General features: G+C 39.5%; 1 protein-coding gene across 1 annotated transcript; it reads left to right on the forward strand.

The window, feature by feature from the left end:
• Positions 1 to 12,189, forward strand: selenos (selenoprotein S). Its single transcript, XM_031750913.2, has 6 exons — positions 1 to 302; positions 580 to 705; positions 7,253 to 7,359; positions 7,458 to 7,547; positions 8,299 to 8,371; positions 11,982 to 12,189. Exons 1-6 carry the CDS (start codon positions 206 to 208, stop codon positions 12,059 to 12,061), a joined length of 573 nt encoding a protein of 190 aa, XP_031606773.1. The 5' UTR covers positions 1 to 205; the 3' UTR covers positions 12,062 to 12,189.
• Positions 12,190 to 12,521: the final 332 nt, after the last annotated feature.

The following is a 12,521-nucleotide window of genomic DNA, read 5'->3' on the forward strand; positions in this document are numbered from 1 at the left end:
GGTCGTGTGCTAGAATGAGTCATCTGGCTTCCGCCAACACGTCATCGTAAATAACCATCTACATTTTGTGTAGCAAGTTTTAAAGAAGATCTTTGGCAAAGAAATAAGTTACCATACAAGCTAATACAAGACTGATAGGTTTTCAAAACTACTCTGTACAACGACGCTTTTTGTGACTGAAACGGTCAGTTCATTTGAGTGTGGAATGGATGATGTAACGAGCGAAGACGATTATGATTCCACTTTCCATGTGAAGAAGCCACCCTTAAAAAACCAAGACTTGAGTTCCCTAAGCCTGACTGGTAAGCTTGCACGTTTAATTAGCCAACTTAAATAATAAAGAATATAGGAATACAGTTACTAACGTCCGTAAGACTTATCTGTCGTTCCACTGTAGCTCATGTTAAGGTGGGATAAAGGCGACATGTTGAGCTGAAGATGGACCCCCAAATATTTAGTATTTAATTCCTTTAAGATTATATTTATTGAAAAAAAAATGTTGTTTCCAGCGTTTCGTTGTTAACAATATCACAGCTACGTAGATTATTGTTTATTTCTGTTGTAATTGAATTACTGTAGTTGAGGAGTTCGTGGCCCATTATGGCTGGTACCTGCTGTTTGGAGCTGTAATGTTCTACCTGCTCATTCTGCACTTCAACAAGAGGAGATCAAGCCAGCACAGCCCAACGCCACAAGACTCACAAGGTCAGCACAACTCATTTTATATTTGTACACAGGGGCGGATCTAGAGAAATTTTCTTAGGGTGGCATGAGGGTGGCAAAGAAATCAAATGGGGTGGCAAAATCAAAGCCTTTTTTTTCAAACACATATGCAGGTGGTTACATATGGTTAAAATAATTCAAATGCAGTAAGTACACACGTTTTTCATATAAATATAGTCTATAACTTAATTATTGTCTGTAGCCCACATAATTACACACTGTAGTTACATAAAACATGTGAGTTTTGATCTTATGTACTGTATAGCCTGTATAATAAATAAATATGTAGCCCAATAAGTATAAAATCCAGAAAGCTACACAACACGGGGTGGTTCATTTACAAACACAAGTCTAACTTAAGTTTCACACTGTTTTTTGTTAGAAAACAATCCCATTGTTACATGCTTAAACTACACAAAATGTCAGAAATCTGCACTGTCATGAACAAAAATTTAAACCTAATTTTTCATGATTTGTTGGATTAACCCACTGAGGTCTGAAATACAACTGGACATTTTTTACTCCTTTTGAGTTTACGTTTGTATTTCACCCTCAAATTGTTTCATTTTATTTTTTTCCTCCTTGCCTTGTTTGGTATCATTCTTTTCAGCTCAACTGAATTTAGTTTTTTTTTTTCACTGACATACTGCATTAGTATTACTGATCTGAAATCATACAAAGAACTTAAAATCCTAGTAGTATTTTTTTAACTGTAAAAAAACCCCCACAGGCATGTTGAGTAAATTTTTATAACTTGAAATGCAAATATAAAATGTACATTTTGTAAACATATACAACTATTTATCTAAAAATGCAGCCAATACACCTGCCGTTTTTTTCATTTTGTACAACCATTTCAAAATATTACTAAAACTAACCAGTAAAAAAAAAGGTTTTCCACCAAAAGACAGAGGAGAACATCACAGGGATAAACCTGCAGGCCTGACAACAGGAGGTGTATCACTCCGCTGGTTTTCTACTTAGTGACAGTGTTTACATTGCAAATGTGCCTTTGTGACATTCATTAGTGCCCTCACTGACACACAAAACAAAACGACTACACAACAGAACAGCTACACAAGACAACACAACACACTAAGTATACACTCCACACTAAACGTCAAGTCCACATCTAAAAACTCTCTCTCTCGCTCTCTCTCTCTCACTCACTCGCTCTGTCTCGCTGCCGTTACCGTCACTCTCAAAACTCTCCCCTCTTCCTAAACAACCAAATCCCACGTGTTGACTTTTTTTTAAATTGGTCGATATGGTACATTTTTCCACCGATAGGAAAGAGGTGTTTTTTTCCCCTTTCTTTACTGTTTTCGCGCTGTCCTTAGAAAACGCTTAAAACACACACACACAAAAATGTGACGACAGTATTTAGAAAAAAGCGTGGCTTATATATATTATCATAACTCTGGATTTACTGGCCTGTAATTAAAATGTAAAAACTTTGAAGTCCGAACTTTCAATGTGGGCTGAAATAGAGACTCAGCGTGGCTGCAGCTTGTTGTTATGTCAGCTTACATCAGTCATGTGATTTGCAAGGTTATTATCGTTAACGAAAACTAACGAAATAACGAAAACTAGAAGTGAAAAAACATTTTCGTTAACGGAAAAAAAAATGAAAACAAAAAAAGGAAAGCTAACTAAAACTGTAATGAGTGTTCACAAAACTAACTAAAATTAACTAAATTTATAGCAAAAATGTGTTTAGTTTTCGTTGATGTGTGCGTGTCATACAATAGTCAAGGGTAAAAAAGAAGTTTAGTTTCCAGGTTTTTTTCTTGCTGTGTCCCATTATGCCAGCAGGTGGCAAGTACGTTAGTCGAGTCATCTGTGCTGCTGCTCCGTCCACGCGCAGAATCATGTCAGGAAAAGTCTGGAGAAAGCGCAAGCTTCCAATTTGGGATTACTTTGAATATGACTGTGTTTTGGATAAAGCAAGTGTCTTGTAGTGGAAAGAGACAAATTATGAGGGACATTTCTAAAGGGAAAAAAATCCCACAAACCTTAAAGTGCACTTGAAAAGCTCACACAAGAAGGCTAACCTAGCTTACCTGGAGAAGGTAAGGGAGCACACTCAACCCTCATCCCCAGAAACAGAAGCTAACCCCAGGCAAGGCAGCGTGATGCATCCCGAGACAACAGGACTGGGATATCTACATAACTGTGTGAGTCAATTGCCTTAACACCCAGTGCTGCAAGAGTTAATAGTCTCATTGGGGCCAAGATATACATTTTATAGTTGCCTGGTATCAATGGTTGTTCATCTGCCTTTATTTATTTATTTAAAGAACCCATAGGTGGGAATGTGAGTTGTCTTTCTCTGCGTGTTAGCCCTGCGACAGACAGGCGACCTGTCCAGGGTGCAGGATATGGTAGCTGGAATAGCAACATACCCAAGGATAAGCAGAAGAGAATGACTGATATGATGAAACTGGGATTTTGTTACACTTTATTGCAAACACAACTAAAACTATAACTGAAACTAATCAAAACTAAACTGAAACTAAGGATTTTCAAAAAAATAAAAACTAAACTAAACTAGCAAACAATTGGTAAAAACTAATTAAAACTAATATAAAATTGAAAATCTGAAGTCAAAACGAAATAAAAATAAAAACTAATGAAAATTGCAAAACTATTAAAACCCTGGTGATTTGGAGGTGCAGCGTGTCCGTGGACCACAGAGGGTTAATAACACTCACCTTCCTTCCATTTCCAGAGTGTAACATCCAACCACCTGTGTAAAAAGCGAAATTCCCATGGTGTTGTTCAAAATGTGCTCTGGCACAATCATAAACATCGCTAGCTACTGAAAACAAGAAAAAAGCCGGACCTGCTATAGGCTGAACCATTTGTTAATGGTGGAGGGGGGGGAACACTATGCAATATATTCAGTTTTAGCATTTATATTCACTGTTGACTGTAACTATGCTCAAACTGTTAATGCTATCTTATTTTAATAAACAACACTGTCATATGCAAAACTGGGGTGGCACTTGGGGTGGCAAGGGATCATTTTAGGGTGGCACTTGCCACCCCATGCCACCCTTCTAGATCTGCCCCTGTTTGTACACCAACTACAGTATTACAAAGATAAGAATTATATCAGGAGAAGGTGCAGCTTCTAGTATCCAATTTTATGCTACAGCAGGACAGTGAGAGCTTCGTCCACATTTTCAGCAATAAGTCAGGCTTGTTCCCCGTGGGTGTAGGACACTCTGTGGCAATTAAGAGCTGAGTGTGAAGTAGCACCTCTAAGTTTGAGGTTATGGTCTTCAGCCAGTTAACGTGATGAAAGGAACAAGTTGTTACCTCCAGCTGGATAATTTACTGGTTGATCTACATTCTTGTTCTCATGTATGGTCACAAACTCTGGGTAGTGGTCAAAAGAATGAGATCTCGGATCCAAGCGGTGGAAATTTGTTTTCTCCAAAAGTGGGGTCCCTTCCCACCCTATTGTCAAGGGAGGTATGGTACTCACCACCTTTAACTGGTTTGTGCTCTGAGTTTAACGTCACATTGTGTGGTGCTTCAGCGATTTCTGTAACATGGTGTGTTGAGCCACATCCATTAGCGCGAATGAAATGCATTTTTTTTCCGAGTTTTTTGTGATTGTTCTGAATTTCACTGTCTAAATAACCTTACCATTGAAATTATAGGCTGATCCTTTCTTTGTTAGTGGGCAAACTTACAAAATGAATTAGGGTTCAAATATTTTTTTTCCCTGACTGTAATGTAAGGAGCTTGGAAAGAAAAGCGTCTGGACTTCTTTAAGTTGCTTGAAGACGTTTCACCTCTCATCCGAGAAGCTTCTTCAGTTCTAAGGTCAAAGGGTGGAGAGTCCCAGATTTAAACCCAGGGGGAGTTTCCCCCCAAAAGAGGGACAAAAGGACCCCCTGATGATCCTCTACCTAATCACATGAGCCAAGGTGTGAAAACGGGTGTGGGTCACAATCAGCCAGGGTTTCGGGTGAGCTCATTGTGAAACCTGGCCCCACCCTATCATGTGATTTCCTGGGGTCAGATGGCCCAGGACGTGAGTGGGCGTTAAGGCGTCTGGGAAGGGAAGGGAACTCAAAACTGGATTATAGATGGCAGACAGTCGGTGTCGTAAGCCACCGCCTCTGTTCAAAGATGGTCGCTCACAGTGGACATAAATGGCTTACTCCTCTTTCAAACCATCTGTCCTCTCTATCCAAAATGTGAACATTGGGATCCTCGAAAGAGTGTCCTTTGTCCTTCAGATGCAGATGGATCTAATCTGGAACTCTCCACCATTTGACCTTAGAACTTAAGAAGCTTCTCGGATGAGAGGTGAAACGTCTTCAAGCAACTTAAAGAAGTCCAGACGCTTTTCTTTCCAAGCTCCTTAGATTACGATGACCTGGATGACTGAGAACCTTCACAGACAAACCTGACTGTATTGGTTTTACTGCCATTTTAATGAAATTCCACTACAGAAACTTGGGGATATACCAATGTATACATTTAGAGATGTAGAAAGACTTTTTAAACCATGAGGCTTTGTGGAAAAATCTTTGCAAAAAGCACTCCTCAAAGACTTTGCTTCCTATTTTGACTTCTTCTCTTCCTATAAAAGCGTTTATGTGGGGGTAATGCCTATCGTTAAGCAGAACCCTGCAGTGACTTCCTGTGTCTTGATGATATTGCAACAATATTATGATATGATATTGCAAGTGCGCAAAGCGACAAATGTAGAGGACATACTCGCGCCCTAAAGGAGAGAAGTTCAGTCTTCACTTACAATGACTTAAATATAACCTTTCTGACAAGTTGAGGTAGCTTAAAAGATCATGACACAATTTAAAGAAAAACAAGAGCAGATGATACACAAAGTAATTGAAATTTATTGGTCTGGACAGGTTTACAAAGCTATTTATAAGGCAACCATAAAAGCCATTATATACAAACAGAGAAAGGTTGGAATGGTGGCAAACAGAAACGGCCAGTCTACCAAAATTGCTCAGAGGCTGAATCAATATAGAGGAGGTCACAAAAGAACTGAGAACAACCTCTAAAGAACTGCAGAACTCTTTTAGCTCAGAAGGCAGACAAGGACTGCCTGGAAAAATAGTATGTGGCCTTAGACAAAACTGGAACTTTTTGGAAGGTTTACTTCTGCTAAATCTGTCATAAAATTAACATAACAAATCATAAAAAGACCATCATACCAAAAGTCAAACATGGCAAATGGACTGGTTCTTATATAGTGCTTTTCTACTTTAACCGAGCATTCAAAGTGCTTTATACAGCCTGCTTGAGAGCAACTTGACGTTGGATCTTGCTCAAGGATATTTGATATGCAGAGTGGAGCAGACGAAACTGAACATCATAGCTGATTAAACTGTGGATTCTGTTCTGTACCAGAAAGTCCTGCAGAAAAATTTCCAGCAACTAGTTTGTACCCTGAAGCTCGAGCACACTTGGGTTATTGGCAATGACCTGAAACACACTCACAAGACCACCTCTAAATGATTAATTTAGGAAAAAAATATGGTTTTGGAGTGGCCTGATCAAAGTCAGATTAAAATGTTTCAACATGACCTTAAACAGACTATTCATCCTCAAACTCTACAGTGTAGCTAATTTAAAAGAAAAAAGAAAAAATCTGCAAAGAAGACTGGCCCCAAATTCCCCCCCAGGCAATGTTAAATATGCATTGCTGTTATTGAAAATGATTCATTGAGGTTCTTGCTGGCAAGGGTTGCACAACCATTAATTACATTTTCACACTGGATCAAGTAGGTTAGAATGTCTTGTCTTTAATCAATTAAATCATCATTTACAACAATAATGGATCGCAGGCCCATTTAAAGTTCTCCAGTCCTTTCTATTTTTGATGTATCGAATCCCATTTAGGTTGTGGGTATTGGTCACTGTTGTTATCCAGGCTTCAAGGGTTACAAGGGTTACATACATATGTAGAATAGAATAGAAAAGAAAAGACAAGAGTAGAATAGAATGCACTTGTTGTCACTATACAGATGTACAATGAGGTACAGAGCATCTCCAACTCAGTGCAAACATGTGGGAGAAGAAAGGGGGCTGAGGTGCACAGAGTTTTTTTGCACACAGGTGGCTGTAGGGAAGGAGTTGATGCTGTGTTCTCTATGTAATTAAAAGGGGATCTGGTGTTATATGCATTTTGTAAGTCTTTGAAAACAAATTTGGGACACATGACGTTTAAAAACCTTTTCCACATGTTTTTGAATTTTTCTATTCTCAGTTCTCTTTCCATGTTTGTTTGTCTCTGTCCTTGTAATGTACTATAGCTAGAACGTCATGCAATATTATTTGACTTGGAACCCCTTAGACACAAGTCAGATTTTTCGGGTACTACCTTTTCAAAATTATTATCTGTCTTTACAAAGTGTCTGATCTATAGGTATATAGAGAAATCTGCCCTTGGTAACCTGTATTTCTCTTGAAGACATGTTATTAGATATGTTATTGCATTGTCCTGATTTAACTTTCGATTTCTATTTGTTACATAAAGATCCAACACTAGTGGAAAGGAGACAAGAGGCTATGGCAGCAGCCAGGATGAAGATGCAAGAAGAGCTTGATGCCAAAGCGTCCATCTTTAGAGAGAAACAGAAATTGGTAGAGGAGTAAATTTGTAAAAAAAAAATCAAAGAAGGATGATTTTCTGTCCACAATATCAGATGTCAACACATTGTTTTTATTTAATTTGTGGACAGCAAGAAGAGGAGAAGAGGAGGCAGAAAATAGAGATGTGGGAGAGTATGCAGCAGGGAAAGAGTTATAAAGGAGCTACAAAACTCTCTCAGGTAATTTTTCATCTGAAACATTTGTATTTGTGCTGTTCTGTGAAAGTGTGTGTCCTCAAGTCATTTTCTTTAAAGTACGGCTGTTACGATACTCGTTCATTTAACAAGTTATTTAGACAATTTCAGTAAAGCTTGTGAAGTTAAAGTATATTTACTCATGTAGCTGTTGATGTGGCCTCACATTGAAATAAAGAAGCAATATGATTTCCCGCAGTTTCCACACAGCCATACAACACAATGTAATTAGTTTGTTGAGGGGGTATAGCCAGGTGTCATCTCTGGCTTCTACTTCTTGTTCCAGATTGATTCCCTAGTATTTCACCTCTTAATGTAAGCTACACTTACATAGTTTCTTCTAACTCATGATTTTAGAGGGGTTTTTTTCTGTTTAGCTAAATGCACAACTGCTCTTACTGACAGAAATCTGCCTAACAGCTCACTATAGTGTGTAAACTGTATCCCCATGTCACTGTAGTAATCTGTTTAATATGTGTATGTTTGTGTATGTGCATGTGGAAATATGTGTGTGTACATATATACGCATGCATATATGTATGTATATATACATATATGTATGTATGCAGGTGTATGTATAACTTGTACATATCTTTCTAGTGTAAATGTAAATTTGTCTGTTATTGTGTAAATACTTACGCTGTTGTGTACACACACATGGAGAGATGCCAAACTGCCTTTCATTGTTCTTGTAACAGTGACAATAAAGATTCTATTCTAATATGTGTCACTGCAGACTACTGACGAGGCCAGCTCATCCCAGACGGTGCTGAAACCAAAGAAGGACAAGAGGCCTTTTCGCAGTGCAGGTACGTAGTAGATGAGGTAGGGTTTGGGGTTTGTTTATATGATACCAGACTGACATATGTGTTGAGGAGTCAACACAGTTACACCCCCCCCCCCCGGAAATATGATACTCTGATGAATGAATTGCTGCTTGTCTGTAGAAGGCTCTTCGTTAACAGGTGGCAATATGCAAATGAAGCACAGCAGCTGAACAACAGGCACTAAAATAAGAAAAACAAAAATCCCTCATTTGAACTTTGGGAAGTTCGGGAAAATACAACGAAAAGGATTGGTTTTATAACAGTGTTCTGTAAATACTTCCTGTCAATGATTCATGGAATATGGTCTACATGTGAAGTCGTTGGCCTTATATGGGGGTTGGAGAGCTGTTCGAACGATCACCTGATGTGTGACAAAAGAATTTGCTATGATGGTAATGACAGTCTGCGCTCTCTTAACTGTCTCATACTGCATCCATACATTATTAGTAAAACTACTGTTAAGATGTACCAAATTTCCCCTTGTGGGACAATTAAAGGATTATTCTATTCTATTCTACTACGTAATACATTTAACAAGTTGTGTTATTAAAGTGTTTGTTTATTCATCGTCAGGATTCATACGATTCTTTCCCATAAATTTTTGCTGGGTTATTCCCTACATTCAGGTTAAGGGGGTGTGATGATAATGAAGCTTTGATTGTACAATAAGATAAGATAACTCTTTATTATCATTGCACAGTCATACGTAGTACAATAGTATAACGAAATTGGACAATTGTCCCACGTCGGCACTACACACAACTGAACACAACAAAACACAGCACAGTAAACTTTAAAGTGGATAAAAAGTGCAAATAGGTATGGCCTAATATATTAAAGAATGAATGTTTATTGCACATTATTTCCCACCAGAAAATCCCAGGGAGGTAGCCAATCAGGTCAGCTGTTAGCATTGGTTAGGGCTATTGCCTTGTTGTAAAAGCTGTCCTTGAGTCTGTTTGTCCGTGACCTCAGCAGCCTGAATCTCCTGTCAGACAGCAGCAGCTTAAACACCCAGTGTCCTGGGTGTGTGCAATCCTGTAGGATGTTGCAAGCGCAGCAAGCGCTGTATAGGTCCTTCAGGGAGGGCAGAGGGTGTCCAATGATTTTTTGGGCCATATTAATGACCCTCTGAAGTGCCTTTTTGTGTGCCATGGTGCAGCTGGAGATACAGTACAGTATGTCAGCACAATTTCAATGGAGCAACAGTAGAAGACAATAAGCAGCTCCCTCTTCAGGTCCATTTTTCAGAGGATTCTCAGAAAATGGAGACGCTGTTGGGCCTTCTTTAAAACCTCTCAGGTATTTGAGCTCCATTGGAGGTCTGTGTCTATGTGCACACCCAGGAACTTGAAACTGGACACCCTTTCCAAATACTTCCCGTTGATGCTGATGGGGTGTAGCACTGACTTCCTCCTTCTGAAGTCCAATACTAGGTTGTTGTCTGCACACTAATCCAACAGCCTCTGAACCTCAGCTCTGTACTCCGTTTCGTCTCCCCCAGAGATGAGCCCCACTACGGTGGTGTCATCTGTGAACTTAATGACTGCATTGTCTTGGTTGGGTACTGACACAGTCATGTGTGTACAGAGTGTACAGTAGGGGACTTAGTAAACAGCCTTGTGGAGAGCCGGTGTTAAGGCTGAGGGCTGATGAAAGATGAGGTCCCACTCTAACTCTCTGTACACAGTCCGAGAGAAATTTCTGATCTAGCAGCAGTTGGTAAAAGGAAGTCAAATATCCAGCAGTTTTACTATCCGTCTGTCTATGAGTATCAGTTAACGTAGAACTAAAGTCAACAAAGAGCAGCCTGGTGTAACGCCCTCTTGTTGTTCTAGCTGGGAGATTGTGGTGTGCATCGTTGTAACAGTGGCGCCTTCAGTTGATCTGTTTGCTGTATGTGATCTGGAGTGGGTAGAGTGTTGGGGGCAGCCAGGACATCATGTAGCGTTGGACCAGTTTCTCAAAACACTTCAATCCCAAGGAATGATTGTGTAGGAAATCCTATTCCTGACCTGATAGACTCAACCTTATTTACAAAGAAAGGAATTGATTACATGTGTCAGCAAAGGCTTTCAGGGTGGTCGCCTGGGGTACATTTAGAATAGAACTGATAGTCTTAAAAATATACGGGTATATGCGACGCCACAGGGGGATCTTGTGGGTGCTGCAAGATAAGTCTAATATGGCATAATGTGTTACCAGTGGTGTTCTTGGTGACTTTGGTCCCAACTACTTTTAGATAGTTAACAAGCTCCTCTTGTGTAGTTCAGGGCTGATCCACCTCCTTTTTCATGATCGTCCTCACACCATGAGCAAGGATGCATGTAGCTCCAGACCTTGGGTGATTGATGTTTCTTCTGTTTCTGAATAATCACAGTTGTCACCTTCTCACCAAGCTTCTTGTTGATGGACTTATATAAAAACATTCCACTGTTTAGAGATATACTCAATAAATACAGGACTACTGTATTTATTGAGTAATATGGAGTCATCCTTCACTGGCGGGAATAAGGGTCAAAATAAGGCAGTAAATAGTTATACTTACTAATGAATGATCAGATAGACCTCCTTAGCCCTCCTTCACTCTCCTTTACTTCTGACTTTTCAGGAGATTTGTTGGATACAGATTTTGCAGCTCTTGTGGGAGGCGTTTTGACGGAGTGTTATTGGAGAGTCTTTTGCAAGGTTGTACAGAAAGTAGGAATAATTAAACATGAAATGCTCTGTAGCAGCGGGAGCTGAGGAAAGACCGTCTGCTCAGTCTGACAGTATCACGTGACATTGTGGACACTTTTTCAATGATGACAATATACACATTGAGTTTGAGCGGGGAGTCAAGGAGGCCATTTACGTGAAAAGGGAAAGACCATATCTGAATCTAGGAGGGGGCCTAAGGGGTACATCTTTCACCATCTTACAATGCCGTGATTGCAGCCATTCCCCAACTCTCTGTGAATGGTACTCATGGCTATTGATCAATGGCCTTTGATCAGTGGTTGTTGATCAATGGTCATGACAATTTGCATATTAATGATTAAGGAACTGACTTTACAGCCCATTGTTCATTCAGTGGGCTAGTTTCAGTCATTATGCAAATGTACTGTTTATAAGATTGGGGAAACCTGCATTCAGCTGAGACTGAAGAAGGCAGTTGGATGAATGACAAAACGTTTCTTCCAGTGAAAACACTACATCCAAAGGAACCGAATCAACTTGGAATTTCCTTAACTGCATCAAGACATTTTTCATTGATATTCTCTCTATATCATTAAGAAATTAAATGAATGAAATTACCATCAAAAATTAGAGACTCTTTGTTTCTTTGGAGGTGAACAAACTTGAAAAGAAGTTTGAAAGTGAACAAATGATCAAATAATTTTTTTCCCCACTGGAATATTGGCTTTAAGAAATATTTAGCATTCTGAACACCGTACAGATCAGCTGAAACACAGATTTGAAGTTTATTACAAAGCAAAAACTCAAAAAAACTAAATTCTATGCGTTTTAGAACAACAAGCTTAATAAACAGTTTTAATATGTGTTAAGTGTTCCATTTGACTGATTCCTTTCTTCTTTGCATGTTTTACAGATTACAATCCCCTCACTGGACAGGGAGGAGGTTCTTGTTCCTGGAGACCTGGCATGAGAGGACCCTCATCTGGTGGATGAGGTTAAAAAAGGTTGGAGGCATTGAACTGCTGGACCTTTGACCTCTGACATCCTGATGTTCACACTGGCTGTGGAAATTAAGCTGATAATGTCACCTATCCCACGCTTTATTAGAGTTGAGCATACTTCATAGTTGTTGATCAGTTGGGATAATTAATGACATGTACCTGCATCATGTTTAATTTCTCTTTGGTATTCACTTTCAACCCATTGTATGCTTTTAGTAGATAACTGAAGTGAAAATTAATTGCTTGTCATGAAGCCATTCCTATAAACGGTTATAACCAGTAGGGTTGGCTGATGATTTTCACACAACCAGTGTGTGTGTGTGTGTGTGTGTGTGTGTGTGTGTGTGTGTGTGGGTGGGTGGGGTGGGTGGGGGGGGGGGGCTGTGGGGGGTGGGTCGGTGGTGGTGGGGGGTCTCCTTATATATTTTAGTTTGTTTATACCTTAGTGTGCC

This window comes from Oreochromis aureus, linkage group 1, assembly GCF_013358895.1.
Source record: "Oreochromis aureus strain Israel breed Guangdong linkage group 1, ZZ_aureus, whole genome shotgun sequence".
NCBI classification, from domain to species: Eukaryota; Metazoa; Chordata; class Actinopteri; order Cichliformes; family Cichlidae; genus Oreochromis; species Oreochromis aureus.